At 41.3% G+C, this 15,240-nt stretch overlaps 1 protein-coding gene across 1 annotated transcript; it reads right to left on the minus strand.

Moving 5' to 3' along the window:
- LOC311048061 (protein FAM180A-like) lies at positions 1–6,983 on the minus strand. The gene is made up of 3 exons (XM_084061078.1): positions 6,828–6,983; positions 1,725–1,819; positions 1–675 (listed from the first exon to the last, which is right to left on the minus strand). Exons 1-3 carry the CDS (start codon positions 6,907–6,909, stop codon positions 343–345), a joined length of 510 nt encoding a protein of 169 aa, XP_083917204.1. The 5' UTR covers positions 6,910–6,983; the 3' UTR covers positions 1–342.
- Positions 6,984–15,240: the final 8,257 nt, after the last annotated feature.

A 15,240-nucleotide genomic window follows, 5' to 3' on the forward strand; every position in this document is an offset into this window, starting at 1 on the left:
GTCTACAGTATGTCACTCTGGAGCGAGTCTCGGATGCACACACTATAACAACAAAAAACTGTGGAATGGTTATTGTGAAAGAAATACCAGTGAGAGATTATGTCAAAAGCAACATTACATTGACATACATAAACTAAGATGAAAATATGAAGTATTTTCCAGAAAAACTGTGTTTCCGACAATTAAGCACTTGAACTTTTGAGTTCGTATTCTGGGGGGAACGTTTGGCCAAAATAGCTGATGTGAAGACTTTTGGTGGCGAGGGAAAAAAGGAGGGGGCCTAGTATAGACCCCTGGGGGGCTCCAATGAAGTATATACGGTTTTAAGTGGATACATTAAAGTCAAAGTGTCCCAGTCAGATCCTGCTTGATGGCTTTGTACAAACTGACAAAGGACTCAGCCCACATGTCCCTCTGGTGGCCAGTGGTGGAATTGGCCACCCGCTGGGCTGTGTAGACCATGGTCAACAGGGTGCGTTCAAAATCCCCCTGGCGCAGCTGTCCAGCGTGATGCGACAGGTCTGCGGTCAGCCTGCGTACGGCGGTCAGTTTCCTGGGCAACACATCCTCGCAGATGGCCTCCAACTTCCTGGTCTGTCGGAGAGACGCCAGCTCAGCGTCACTCACCGAGAAGCGCCCGGCGTCTTCTCCAATCTGTAGGCCCGACAGCAACATCTGCAGACGGGATCAAACACACACCCGTTAGCGCATGGGGTCTTCAAGGTTTTTCCCTTAGCTGAGAGAGAGATGAAGCAGGGACCCCCCACTATATATTGTATAACATTGTGTTGCAGATTAAACTTCATAGATAGCTTCATAGACTTATGTTTGACAGCACTGTCATCACGGTTGTATTCATGTCCATGTGTATTTTCAGACAGTTAACTTTTTAAACCCTCAATATTTAGTCAACTTAACCGTTGTGGCTCTGTACTTGGTCTGCTCTTTTTCCTTCTACACACCAACAACGCCTTGCAGCGTGAGGCGTTGTAGACCCATGCATTAGTGGACAAAGCACTCAACCCTACTTGGGTTTGTGGAGTCAAACGTACAATATAGAGGCTATATATGCGCGTGACATCATCGTACCCGGAAAGTATGTGGGAACGCCTACTGAGTGGCAAAAAAAGACTTTCTGGCCTTGACAGCCCATCCGTCCAAACAAAAAAGTCCTATCTGATTGTATTAAACGACGTTAAACTCACCAACATGGCAGCTGTATGGAAAGCTTGAATTATGCTCTTTCTATCTGCAAAGTTTTTGTTTCATAAACATCCACCGTAGTAGACATGTTATGGGCTACTTTCTGTCAATACATTCTGTGCAGGTGATTATTTTTCTAAGTATCAGAGTTTGGAAGCGCTCGACTTCACTAACGCAACGACCTGCTGCCTCCTGCATTATGTGCCATTTAGACACAGGTGGTACGCAGGACCGTTGAGTGATTTCCAACGAGCTCTTCCAAACTCCAATGCTCCATGCTGCTCAATGTTTTGCCACTCAGTCTAGATGAGGGGGGGGCGTGTCCCGGTGGAAAAGTGAGGCATGTGCATACTCTCTATTGAAATGTATTGGAGTGAAAGTCATAACTATCCAAAATACAAATACAGTACCCCAGTAAATGTAATCCATTACTGTCCAACCACTGTAAACACCTACTGCCAACCGAGTATACCGTTTGAAAAAGTGCTTTGGAAAAAGGCTGTGTGTGTGTTTTTTCTCACCTCAAACAACAGATTGACGTCATCTATGGAGTTGTGAAAGGTTGGATTCAGCATGGTTGCCAGACCTCTCTTTATCCTTATGGATGGAAACAATGCTAACAGAGAAAGAGAGAGAGAGGGGGGGGGGGTCAAGAAGTTGAAAGATCGTGGTCATAATGGAGACCAGATGGGTAGATATCATGAAACTTCAGAGTAATGATCAATAGTAATAATCAGTAGTAGTAATGATCAGAAGAGAAGAGAGATGATTCACTTTTGGGTGGAAAAGTACAAAGATGAAGGTGACGGTCATAATGTCAAGAACAGACATAACAGGATAACAGATGATGGAATGAGTAGGTTTTGAGCCCCAGGTGTGTTTTTAATTTGACCTACACTGTGAAAGTCTGTGTCTATAACACAGGGAGTCTCAACCTTTTGAGTTTTAAGCTTTTCAATAACATTTTTATATGCATTAGACCAGGGGTCTTCAACAGGGGGTCCGCGACCCCTAGGGGGTCCTCAGAGTTGCTACAGGGGGTCCGTCAAATCTCTGTGTGATAGAATCATTGTTTTTTACATTAACCACTTGAACCCTAGCATCCCTATTCTAAGGACAACTTTAGCCGAAAATAGCCGATCTACAAGCTCACAACGCCTCGCAGCGCGAGGCGTTGTGAGCTTGTAGATCGGCTATTTTCGCCAAAGAGTGGAAAAAGAGGAGACCAAGTATAGAGTGAAAGTTTACTAAGTATTGACGGTTTAAGTCGTTAAATGTCTGAAAATATACATTAACATGAATCCAACATCTATGAAAAGCTTTAATCTGCAACACAATTTTATGTAATATATAGTGGGGGTCCCTGGTTCATCTCTCTCTCAGTTAGGGGGTCCTCGGCCTGAAAAGGTTGAAGACCCCTGCATTAGACATTTCTTTCCTCTTACGCACAGGACTGTGTGTATAGAGAAGTTGTTTGATAAACAGAGAGGATGAGGAGGGATAAATGATGAAGAGGTATAGCTATTCGGTGCCAGAGGTCCAAATGCTACTGTTTTCACTTATACTGTCCCATATAACTCCTCTACAAGGCTTCAACTCCTCCTCACAAAACGATGCCAGGGTTTATTTTATTTTATTACATTTTATTATTCAAGTGCATTGAATCTGGATATTATAAAACACCATGTTTCTTGAGCTATAAAAGGATGTGATTCAGGTGTCTGTGCCAACTAAGTGGAAAGGTGTCCAGATGTTGTAGCAAATAGAAGTACAGACAGACAGACAGACAGACAGACAGACAGACAGACAGACAGACAGACAGACACTGGCTAAACTCTACTGCTTAGGCACCTCCTAAACTATTGAGTTAAAAAAGCAAAATATAGAACTTGCTAGAATTAAGTTAACTTGTATTTTTGGCCAATGGAGCAGAAACACTCAACATGATGTAACAATGGGTTCCAACAGCATGCATACTGTAGGCTTTTGGCCAACACATGGACATACAAACAGCAAGACTAGAGTTTAAAGGGCTCACTGGTGACCCAGAGGCTGTGCCATACGTCTAATTGGACAAAAAGTGTTTTGAACCGACTGACACTGCCATCCTTAGAGCCCTCTAAGCTCTCACTACAAACCCAAAAGAAAAAGGTGCTCCTCGGAGCACAGGTCTAAGCCAGGTCAGGTAGGTTGCTGTGGGCCAGCAATGTTCGGAATTCGCCAATCAGGATGGAATATGAAAAATCGGATGGATCTTCTTGATCACCTGACTATAGAGATAATGCGTACCGATTTGGGTGATGTTTGGACAAAATTTATAGGAGTAATATATAAAATAAGTGTGTGTGTGTGTGTGTGTGTGTGTGTGTGTGTGTGTGTGTGTGTGTGTGTGTGTGTGTGTAGATTACTATTATAGTAGACTATTTACGGAATACGGATGCTAGGGTATGACTACATCTGTCTCAGTGTTTGCTCATACTCACTGATGTAGCCTGGGATCCAGATGAAAACCCCAACATGAGTCCAGTAAGACACTTTTAATTGAAAGTTGTCCAATTCATAGTTAAGTTTAGAATCAGACGTTCACGGTTCAATGTTCATTCATCAAGTGCTCTTACTATACAGCTGGAGGCAGGGAATGTATTATACTCCAGCAAGCTTTCCTCAACACTGAAAATAGATAAATAAACCAACCTTACTTTGCATTCCAAATGTATCCATAGAGATGTGGTGTGTGTCTATATTACAATATACATCAATCATTATCAATAACCTTTTGACGATTATGATTTTTAAACGACAATGACATGAAAATATTGTATTGAAACAAAATCTGTTCGTCTCATTAAGCCTAAGATCATATACAAGAGAACCAATAGGTCCAAAATACTACTACTAATACTGCTACAGTACAATAATACAACCAAAAACAAACCAAAACATCCCACCACCCATCTCCTATAATATTGACCAGACAACTGAAATGTCCTGGCTTGGTTTTAGACGTTCTGAATATTTCTGCTGTATGCTTCTCATTCTTTGGAGGAACATCCGTTTCCTGAATCCCATGAATGTTGGGCCCTGGCTACCATGTTCATATTGGAACCATGTGTAGATGAACATGTGTGAGACAAATTGCTAGCAGAAGACTCTCAGGCTGAAGTGTCTATAACTTCAAACAGCGTTAATATATACTGTACAAGACTTTAAACACTGCAGTGTAGTGTTATGGTGAACCAATTACCCGGTAGCAAACTAACACTTGTTTCAAAGACAATGGAATTTAAGTCTTCTATAAAATGTCTTACAAATCATGAGGTTTACAACTGAAGCTATATTCTATTCTTCTTCAAATAATATACCAGAAGAAAGAAAGAGATTAAAAAAACAGATTGGTCAGCCAAAGCTGAATGGGTAGAGGCCGCCTAGGAAACAGAAGGTCCCCGGTTCCTGGCCCCGGTCTATGAGTTGACGTGTCCCTGAGAAAGACACTTGACCTCTAACTACTCCCCGGGCACTCCCCACCTAGGCGTAGCACCCACTTCTCCTGATACTGGAAAAAGTACTCAAATGAAATGTCATCAATCAATACTGCATTGTAGAAGTACTCTATTACGAGTAGAAGTCCGGAATTCAAAATTTACTTGAGTAAAAGTACAAAAGTATTGGTATCAAAATGAACTACAAGTACAAAAAGTAAAAGTAGTAAAATGTTTGAAAATAGCAGATCTACAAGCTCACAACGCCTCGCAATGCGACGCGCTGTGAGCTTGTAGATCGGCTATTTTCAAATAGCCTAGGTATAAAATAGGGCTAAAGCGGTTCATGTATGTTTTATAATGTAATAATTTATATCTGCTATAGTAACTAAAGTTTTCAAATAATTGTAGTGGAGTAAAAGTACAATATTTGCCTCTGAGATGTAGTGGAGTAGAAGTACTGTACAAGTATAGACAATATATGGAAATACTCCATAAAAGTAAAAGTACCTCAAAATCTTGCTTGAGCACATTACTTGAGTAAATGTACTTAGTTACTTTACACCACTGGTGGGAACCAAATGATTATTTGTTAGATTGAAATGAGAGAGAGAGAAAGAGAGAGATAGAGACGGAATGAAAGCACAACTCTCCTCTACCATAAGAACGTGTGTGGAACATGGATGGATCAGAACTCAATTACTTATTTCAAAGTAACTTCTTCATTACAGTATTTGTCCCTGAACCGGAACAAATGGTCCTCCCGGGAGCTTATGGTGACATGTTGTGTGGAGTGAGTGACTGCTGCGGTGTTGCTCTGGAACAAATGTACAGACATGATGAGTGCACACAGAGTGCGTCTGTTCTTATCCTTCACGACAGGATTTGATAGACCACACACACACACACACACACACACACACACACACACACACACACACACACACACACACACACACACACACACACACACACACACACACACACACACACACACACACACACACACACAGACAGACAGACAGGCCGGATATTTGCACTAGGCAGACTAGGCACTTGCTTGGAGCCCCTAACTTCTAAACTCCACCCCTGCACGCGCACACACACACACACACACACACACACACACACACACACACACACACACACACACACACACACACACACACACACACACTCTTATTCTGGGCACTAAGAATGATTCTACTCAACTCTTCTAGCTGAGTATACATACTCGACTCATACACATTAAAATAACGCTTTATTCGGCAAAAGAATATGATGGATCGTAGTATAGCTTAAAATAAGTCCATCCTAGCAGCCGGTGACAATGCAGTGTTTGTGTGTGTTGAATTCACAGTGCTGGGCTGTGACACTGGAACCTCTGAGGTGAACGCCGTAAACATAACGAGCTCATTCATTCCGTTTGTTTCTATATCGTCACACGCACACTTTTTTCCAAGTTCAGCTCCCTGAGTTTGGGACAGAAATATGTGGTAAAAATAGCTTCTCTTTGGGCTCCATATGGCAGCACAGTTGCGTGACATCACAACATCAACAACACACAGTCACATCCAGTGTTATATATAACTCAGTACAAATGGAACCAATTGGGTTTCCATTTGCTTCATTGGTCCATTTGGTTCCACTTGTACAGTCTGAGTTAAATGAACACAATATGGAGTCTTGCTGCGCAGTGTTTTTGACTGACTATTAGTTTGACTATGTTAGAAATTGAATTTAAACAGTGAAACTATAAATAATTAATAAAATACAAAGTAATACCTTCAAAATAAAATGATTTTGATATTTAGTCGACTAGACTAAGACAAAACAATTTCAGATGACTAAAATAGGACTAAAACTAAATGGTGTGTTATTCAAAAGACTAAGACTAAATCAGAATTTGCTGTTCAAAATTGACACTGCATAGAGGTCTAATGTTCAGTCAAGGTTAGATTAACACTTACAGCAATCACCACAACTAATGTGCCCCTCCCAAAGTACATTGGGTCTACTGGGCCTACTCCAACATTGTAACATCATACGGTTTTCTCTAAGTGAGGGGAAACACATGCACCAAAAATAACACCATTCAATTCAACGCTGAAAGGTTTCAGCTGGTTTATAGCTGCAGGGTCTAACCTTTATTCCGACGATGGTGGGTGCTGCACATGTGGAGCAAGCAGCAGAGCAGAGAGAGCATGATGATCCTACAGGGCATCATGCTGGTCCAGTCAGTATGTCTCTCAGCTGGACAGAGGCAAAAGATCACTGTCCTCCCCCCCTCTATGTGCTCTGGTCCAAATGTACCATGTTACTTACTGCTCACCAGAGCGCTTTTGCTCACATGCCTCAGTCTACTGTGGTACCTCCATCACCTCTCTGTTTATGAACAATCTGCTGTCTTCTGCCAGGTCTTGCTGTTAACGCCTCCCTCTTTCACCAATGCCCCCTCTCTCTCTCTCTCTCTCTCTCTCTCTCTCTCTCTCTCTCTCTCTCTCTCTCTCTCTCTCTCTCTCTCTCTCTCTCTCTCTCTCCCCTGCCAGCTGAAACCTGGCCATTTAGTGTTTCCAGCTGTTAGTCATCATTCATCAGGTTTAAAGACCCACCTCTGTAAATCACTCTGTTAATCACAGTAACAGGTGTGTAACTCTCACACATCACTATCATCATCATTGAAATAATATAATAATCATTTGGTAACTACTCAGGGGTATGTTTGCCACTGTGTATTATTTGCATGTGGAATGTGTCCTCTGCATTTACCTGTAACTACAACAATATTAGGAGCATGTGTGTGCTATTATTGTTACAGTGCTCGGGGAGCAGTAAGGGGACACAGCGGCAGTAGTTGTCCAAAATGATGTGCAAAATCCACTCATTTGGATTCAGTTAAAACTAGAAAGGTATGGTTGGTGGAGCAAATATCTTGACCAGGCCTGGTGGCCTATACCCAGGGCTATGTGGAAATGAGGATGCTGCAATTTTTGAAGACAGGTACAGGCAAACATTATGGTATTCTAAAAAGCTGTAATATAATATTATAAAATAGTAAATGGAACCTGGAATCAGTTTTTTCTTTACTGTTTTTTTTTTATCCGCTAGGATGAACCCTTCGGCCTGTGCATCGGTCCGTCCATCCATTTTAGTCCCAATCTAAAAAACTATAGATCTAAAAAACTACTGGGCGGATTGACTTGGAATTTCCTGTGTACCTTCATTAGGATGAACCCTCCTGACTTTGGCAACCCCATGGCATTTTCTCCAGTGTCACCCATAGGCATTTCCACTTTACACACAATGGGCCTCATTTACTAAGCTCTTTGTAAATTGTGTGTAAATGTCCCATAGGCATTTCCACTTACACACAATCAAATGGGAAGATTGCAATGAAACTTGCTGTGCAAATTCATGCTTCCTGAAGGACCCTAAAGCCAAAATGTGCCCGCCAGTGATGACATCTGGTCCGGCAAATGATTTTGTAAATAATTTACAGTATCTGACAGTCCCACATAGTGATTCTCAAAGTGGGGTCCAGGGACCCCCAGGGTCCTTGAGGGGCCTCAGCTAAATTGTAGTTTGGAACTAAATGGACCCTTAAAAGGTCTGTAACTCAGAGAGTGTACAAATGGAACCAAATGAGCACTTGGTTCCATTGGTACACTCTCAGGGTTATGGGGGTCTGTGACCTAAATGTGCATACCGAATTGGAGATCCTTTTAATTAAAAAGTTTGAGAAGCACTAAATAGAGAATCTAGTGCTTCACACAGGCATGTATTTAATAAGGTTTCTCTCCATATCTAAGAACAGACCGTGAGCTCCTATTCAATGAAAGAGCTTGTTTAACTCTGTTCAAAAGGGAGTATGTCTGTCTATCTCCAGGTGTTTTTCTGTATGTATTTATTATCAACTAATAGTCCTCATTCAAGAATGTGGCCTTCACAAAATTATTACCCCAAGCATTCCTATCTGCACCATGTGACATTTGATTACACACGCAGTTCTATCAGTGTGCAGTTAAAACACACAAATCTTATTTTAGTAACTTATAGCAAAAAGCAATTAATATATTGATTATTATCAAAGTTCCAGATCTTAAATTAGCCTGTGATTGTGTTCTGGCCCATCATCTAATGACTTAGAAAGGAATTGTCCCAAGGCCAAACTTACTTGCTGGTGTAAGCCATGACGGCAGTTTTTCTATCTGAAACATTTTGCATCTGTAAATAGTTTGTTTTCTCTTTGCTACCAAAATGCTTTGAGGGCAAAACACACTGCATTCTAATACCGAGTGTGTGGATTTTAGAAGCAAATGAACGCAACACAAAAATAAATTTGATTGTATTACAGTTTTATGAGAGCCATGTTTATGTATTTGGTCATTTAGTTAGTTGTTAGTGTCCGTTAGAGGAATGCAACGTCTGCACCAGTGCCAAGACCACCCCAGGGAACCCACTCAGTTTACACTCTTTTGTGAGGTCGACGCGGAAAGTTCACACTACAAATACACAATCCCTGCCGGCGCTGAGCACATTTTTTTGTTTGGTTTTTGTTTTCTAATTGTGCAACTTTCACAGCTAAAGACCTGGAGAGAAAACAGACGCAGGGACCACAAAGAAAGCCTCTGTTCGCTGGTTGGCAGCATCCCTCTTCTCCAAAGGGGCAAAGATAGGTGAAGAGTGGTGAAAACTGAAAAGAAAACGCATCAAATTACTGTGGTGTTGGTCCACTGGTTCTCAACGCGGGGTCCGGGGACCGTAGGGGACCCAAATGGATCCTTACAGTATGTGTCTGCGACCCATTTGTACACTCTCAGGGTTAAAATAACACTCAGGGTTTTACATTGTAGATAGGGGTCCCAGAGATAAAGAAATATTATCAAACTGGGGGGAAGGTTGGGAATCACAGATTTAGTCCATTCTGCTACTTTTCAGCATCACAGGCGTTCAAATGATTAGATAGTAATTGTTAACATATTTTTTACATTGCACTTGCTTCGGGTGACAGCAATACACCCACCAGGCCTGGACGGTTGGCGTAAACGTCTGGGCACCTAGGCTGATAATACAGTCTGGCAGCGTGTCGCGGGTTCAACTCCTGATCCCAATGTCTTTGCTGCGTGTCACCCCCCCCCCATCTCTCTCCCCATTTCCTGTCAGCCTACTGTCCTGTCAATTAAAGGCATAAAAGTCCCCCAAAAAATCTTATAAAATCTTAAAAAAAAACAAAAAAATACACCCACCAAATGTGAAAATTATTGGTTGGACAATTCTCGAGATATGCTTAGGACAAACAAACAAACACACACACACACACGCATAAAGAGATTTGTGGAATTTTTTTATCGGAAATTAGCCAAAAGAGAACAGGTTATTCTATAGCCATTAACCACGTTAACCGTGGTGTCACTATAGGCAAAGTTTTTCCACAGAAATAGCAGATCTACAAAGCTCACAGCTGAAAGCTCAATGCGACACATTGTGAGCTTAGATATATGCAATCTTCGAATAGCCAGTAGTGTGGGTGTGGTCTATACTCTGGATCCAGCGTTCCTAATCATGAAGTATTGATGAATAATGATCTGATATTCTCTGTAAATATATATTTTTTAAATGCTTCAGTTTGTAGCCCCTGAACCAAATTCCTTCTACTGCACCATCGGTGAAGCTGAAGGGTAAAAAATGTTTAACTGAAAAGAAAAGAGAAAAAAAAAGAACAAGGGGACAGGACATGCCTGCAGCCTGACAGAGGGATTCTAGCGGTAGGAGTTTAGCTGCAGAACCAGATGAGGTAGCCACATGGTTCTGACTATATCACATTCAGCACACAGCTTCAGTATCAGCCTCGTAAATCCCCTGACTGCACCCGCTGACCCTCCTCTCACCATGATTCTAAAGACATCATTTCTAAGGCTGAAGCTTCATTTACAGCATGCATGGGCAACTGTCGGCCCGGGGGCCACCTGCGGCCCCCACCTTCACTTAATGCAGCCTGCAGGTTAATACTGATATATTATTGATTTCAGCTGTTTACAATTGCAAACATGACCCGCTTTAATTAGGCTACTTCAGCCTCTATTAGTAGCTTATGACTTGTATTAAAATTCTATTGTCTTTTTTATGTCTAATGTATTTGTATTTAAGTTCATAAAGTTAACATAAGTATAACTAAGTGCATTTGAAATTAAATAGAAATGTTACTTTTCAGGATTTTTGCACAATTCAAAAATAGGGGGAACAAAAACAGGATTCTAATTAAAAGAATGCCGATCTACAAGCTCAAAACGCGTCGCACTGCTAATCTTTTATCTTTCCAAGAACTTCACAGTCTAATGACAATGTGCTGTATGTACATTCATATACATACAAATGGCAATAAAGTACTTGAGCTTGAATATATTTAGAGTTCTGTCTGTATTTGCCAGCTCAGACCTTTGAGACTATAAGTGTAGTTTTGTAATCTGCCTGAAGATGGCAGTCTTTGCAAGCTGATCGTGCTGAGGCTGTTTTTAATGCTCAAGGTCTGGAAGACTGTGAAGTCAAATCCAACATTCAAAAGGAAATCACTGAAATTCATGTGTCTGATATTAATTTGAAAGCATGAACGATATTAAAATAATTAATTTAAAAGCTTTTCCTTTGTCTTCCTGAACCAAGGCTTTGGTCTCCAGTTCTCCAGTGATCACGTACTCCAAAACTTCTATACCTTTTCTTTTTAACAACCCTGGAATAAAGTCATGGTTATAAACCCCTTGAAATCCTTGATGTGGAATCAGGTAAAGCCGTGGACAAACCTCGATCTGACTGCATTCCCTGTTTTTTCTGTGCTTTGCACAGGGCCGGATCTACCATATGGGCACTTTGGGCACGTGCCCCGGGGCCCTGGGCATCAGGGGGCACCCCAAAAAAAAAAAAAAAAAAAATATATATATATATATTTTTTTTTTTTCACGAAAATTGTTCCCATTTTGTTGTTATCTAATACGAATAACACAGTGTAAAATTAGCTAGATTAGAGGGAAAAAAAAAACAATTTTTTTTTCCGCGCGCGTGCGCAACGCGGGCGTCCGCGCGCTTCGCGCGCGGCCGCATGAGGGGGGGGGGCACTGGCAGTTGGTGGTGCCCAGGGGCACTGTGAGGTGTTAATCCAGCCCTGGCCCCTTTGCATGATTCAATTTGTAGCAAGGCATTGTAGGCAAAACTAGCTCTCACAAGTCTTTCTAACTCCATCAATCTTTTCGGCCCGGAATAGGGCCTATGTGTCTTGCTCAATTTGATGCTTTGACACATTGCTGAGGCCTGGAATCGAACCTGGGCTCTCTAACGATTCAGCTATGGCCGCCCCATGTTGCCATGGTTACCTGATGTGTCCAATCACAGTACGTTGAGGCTGGTCTGGAGTCACGTGGAACTCCATTTTTGGGAAAATTACGTCATATTTGATGAGTGGAGATTAGAGGAGCTGGATTTAAAGGCTGATTCCGAACACAGTGTGAGGACATTGGTGAAAGAGAAGCAGACCTTACAACCTCCTATTGATACCATTAGATCTCTGAGTGGAGGTCAAAGACAGCTGGAGAAGACACTCAGTCAAGAGATGGAGAACAAGCCGTGTGATGAGGAGAATCCAACAATATGAGGCGGATGTAACTCTGGATCCTGATACAGAAAACTGTGAACTCATCTTGTCTGAGGATGGAAAACAAGTGAGTCATGGAAATGTATGGAGGAAACTCCCCAACAACACAGAGAGATTCTCTCCAGGTATCTGTGTCTTAGGAAAACAAAGCTTCTCATCAGGAAGGTTTTACTATGAGGTTCAGGTTGGAGGGAAGACTGCCTGGAATGTAGGAGTGGCCAGAGAGTCCATCAACAGGAAGAAATGGATCTTTCTGTGTCCCAAGTATGGTTACTGGACTATAAGGTTGAGGAATGTAAATGAGTACCAGGCTAATGCTGACCCTTATGTTCTCCTCCCTGTAAGAGAGGAGGTCCAGAAAGTGGGAGTGTTTGTGGATTATGAGGAGGGTCTGGTCTCCTTTTATGATGTGGAGACCAGAGTTCTTCTCTACTCTTTCACTGGCTGCACCTTCACTGAGAGACTCTATCCATACTTCTGTCCATGTAACAACCTTAATGGTACAAACTCTGCTCCTCTGATCATCTCTCCTGTCAATCAAACTGATTGACAGGATTAATCCTTTTTTTAGTTTTTTTTTTTTTCTTATAATTTTTATCCCACGATTTTGTAACCCTTATTTTTCACCCGGTGCCAATTTTCTAAGTGATCCTGGGCACTACACTCCCCTCACCAGCCTAGGGAGGCCAGGGCCGAGCTCATGCCTCCTTCAATGCATGAGAGCCAACTGACCTTCTTGTCACCTGACAGGAGGGAGTAAGGATTAATCCTTACATTTACAATGAGGGTTGCATTTACAAAAGAATATAATTGTAACTCTTAACAAAGCTGCTTATTTGCAGCAGTTAGGGCTTCAGTGCTCAAGGACGCTTCATCCAGTTCAAAACACTGGTGACGACCTACAAGGCAGTCAAGGTCATGTCACCTCCTGACCTTCAGGACACGATCCACCCCTACACCCCTTCACAAACACTTTGCATCAGATATCACTTTTTTTTTTTTTTTTTACCAAATTAGGTAGAAATGGTGTCGTGAGTCATGTGACAATGAGCATCAAACAGGGTTCTGATACTCCATACTGTTTGACTTATTTCTTATCCAAATAAAATCACACCCAGTGTGAAGTGAGCAGTGTTATTTAGCAACAACAGTGGTCATCACAGTGACGAAAGCTCACTTAAAAAAATATATGTTTTTGAAGTCCGTGGTGCTATTTATTGGTTATTAATTTCATAGCCAATCACAGTACTGAGCAAAGGGTGTGAATAGAGTCAGCCATTCACAGTACAGCGAAAGACACATTTTCACGACGGTCTTTTCACAACGGTCCCAAACCCACTTATAGGAGCGGCTACACCGCTCAAAAACATAAACATATATAAACATATCACGAACACAACATCCAATCAACCCCAAATTAGAATCACATATATAGAGGACACCTCCGAGAAGCTAATTGCTATGTTTTATAGGTGTTTCTGCAGGCTTTGTATAACGTAGTGGTTCTATAAGCACTTCAGTGCATGCAGTTACCTCTCTGAAACAAGAGTTACAAGGTCCTATAAATTCATTGTGAAAACATTACAGGAATTCATTGATATAAAAATGAACCACTAACTTCTTTTACTTTTACTTGTACTTGGAAGTATTTTTAAAAGCATGTACTTTTACTTTTAGTATTTTCAAAAGCAGGTACTTTTTTCTTTTTTTTTTGCACTTGATAAAAGCAGGTACTTTTGAATACTTAATTATATTTAGTGGAGTAAATTTGACCTGGAGTATCTGTACTTTTACTCAAGTACCGGGGTCGAGTACTTCGTCCACCACTGCTATCTGACATGCTTACTGTATTTGCTCTTGTATTTGTTCTGCACTATGGAAGGGTGTAAGTGTTGTATACAGTATTTCACAGTGTTGTACCGTATATTGTATATTTAGCCTTTTATTGAGGATGTTAGACAGACAGACAGACAGACAGACAGACAGACAGACAGACAGACAGACAGACAGACAGACAGACAGACAGATAGACAGAAAGACAGATAGATAGAAAGAAAGAAAGAAACCTTTATTATCCCGTGGGGGAAATTCACTCGCCCAGAGCCGACACAGCAGTTAAGGTTACAGAGTCACAGGTAAAGAGTAAGAAAAAGAATAACAGCAATAGAACAGCAATAGAAGGCAAAAAGAAAAAACAAGAAGCATGAACAATACAGGGTATACGGAAGTAAAAACAAATAAAGTGTCCATTACAGTCATTGCTTCAAGTGTCTCACCGTATCTCGTCATAAAACAAATAATAATACTTATCAGTGCAACAAAGTGACCATTCGGTCAGTGCAAAAGCATGAGAAGTTAAAGTGCTCACAGTAAAAAAAAAACTGCTTTTTGCTTTGGCGAATTTGTGCACAAGTAGCAGCTGTTTTTCAAAAGTGTTTAAAGGTAATTGCTTCATTTGTATGTACAGTACGTGTTTCTGCAATTTAGTTTTTTTTGTCTCAATAGTTGTTAAATGTACTTGTTAAGTTTTATGCAGCCTACAGTGTTTCTACAATTTACAATTTAGGCATTTAGCAGACGCTCATAGTCCAGAGCGATTTACAGTAAGCAAGGAAGACACAAGGTAATACATCAAATGAAATCCATTTCTATGTACCGAGGTCACTCGATGCAGACAGTGCAGGAATACACGCAATGATTAGTAAATCTTTAAGGTGGTTGTGTTCCATTTGATATCCTTCTCCTATCACAGCAGCTCACACATCTTGCTGCTGTGTCTGCACATTGTTGTACTTCGCCCGGCAGATATGGGACTTTTGGAAGTATGTGTCTCTGATGTCTTTGGTACAGTGGGCAGGCGGCAGTGTTGATGTCGTCGACTAAAACTATGACGAAAAATGTCGGTCGACTACCTTT

This window comes from Gymnoscopelus microlampas (genome assembly GCF_963454915.1).
Source record: "Gymnoscopelus microlampas genome assembly, chromosome: 6".
In the NCBI taxonomy this organism is placed as follows: domain Eukaryota; kingdom Metazoa; phylum Chordata; class Actinopteri; order Myctophiformes; family Myctophidae; genus Gymnoscopelus; species Gymnoscopelus microlampas.

Bases quoted from the DNA above. Each gene is read 5' to 3' on its own strand.
- LOC311048061 (XM_084061078.1), bottom strand. From the start codon at position 6,909: ATGATGCCCTGTAGGATCATCATGCTCTCTCTGCTCTGCTGCTTGCTC. The intron at 1,820-6,827 runs GTTAGACCCTGC...TTTCTCTGTTAG, and splicing joins CCACCATCGTCGGAATAAAG to CATTGTTTCCATCCATAAGG. The intron at 676-1,724 runs GTGAGAAAAAAC...TCCCGTCTGCAG, and splicing joins ACGTCAATCTGTTGTTTGAG to ATGTTGCTGTCGGGCCTACA.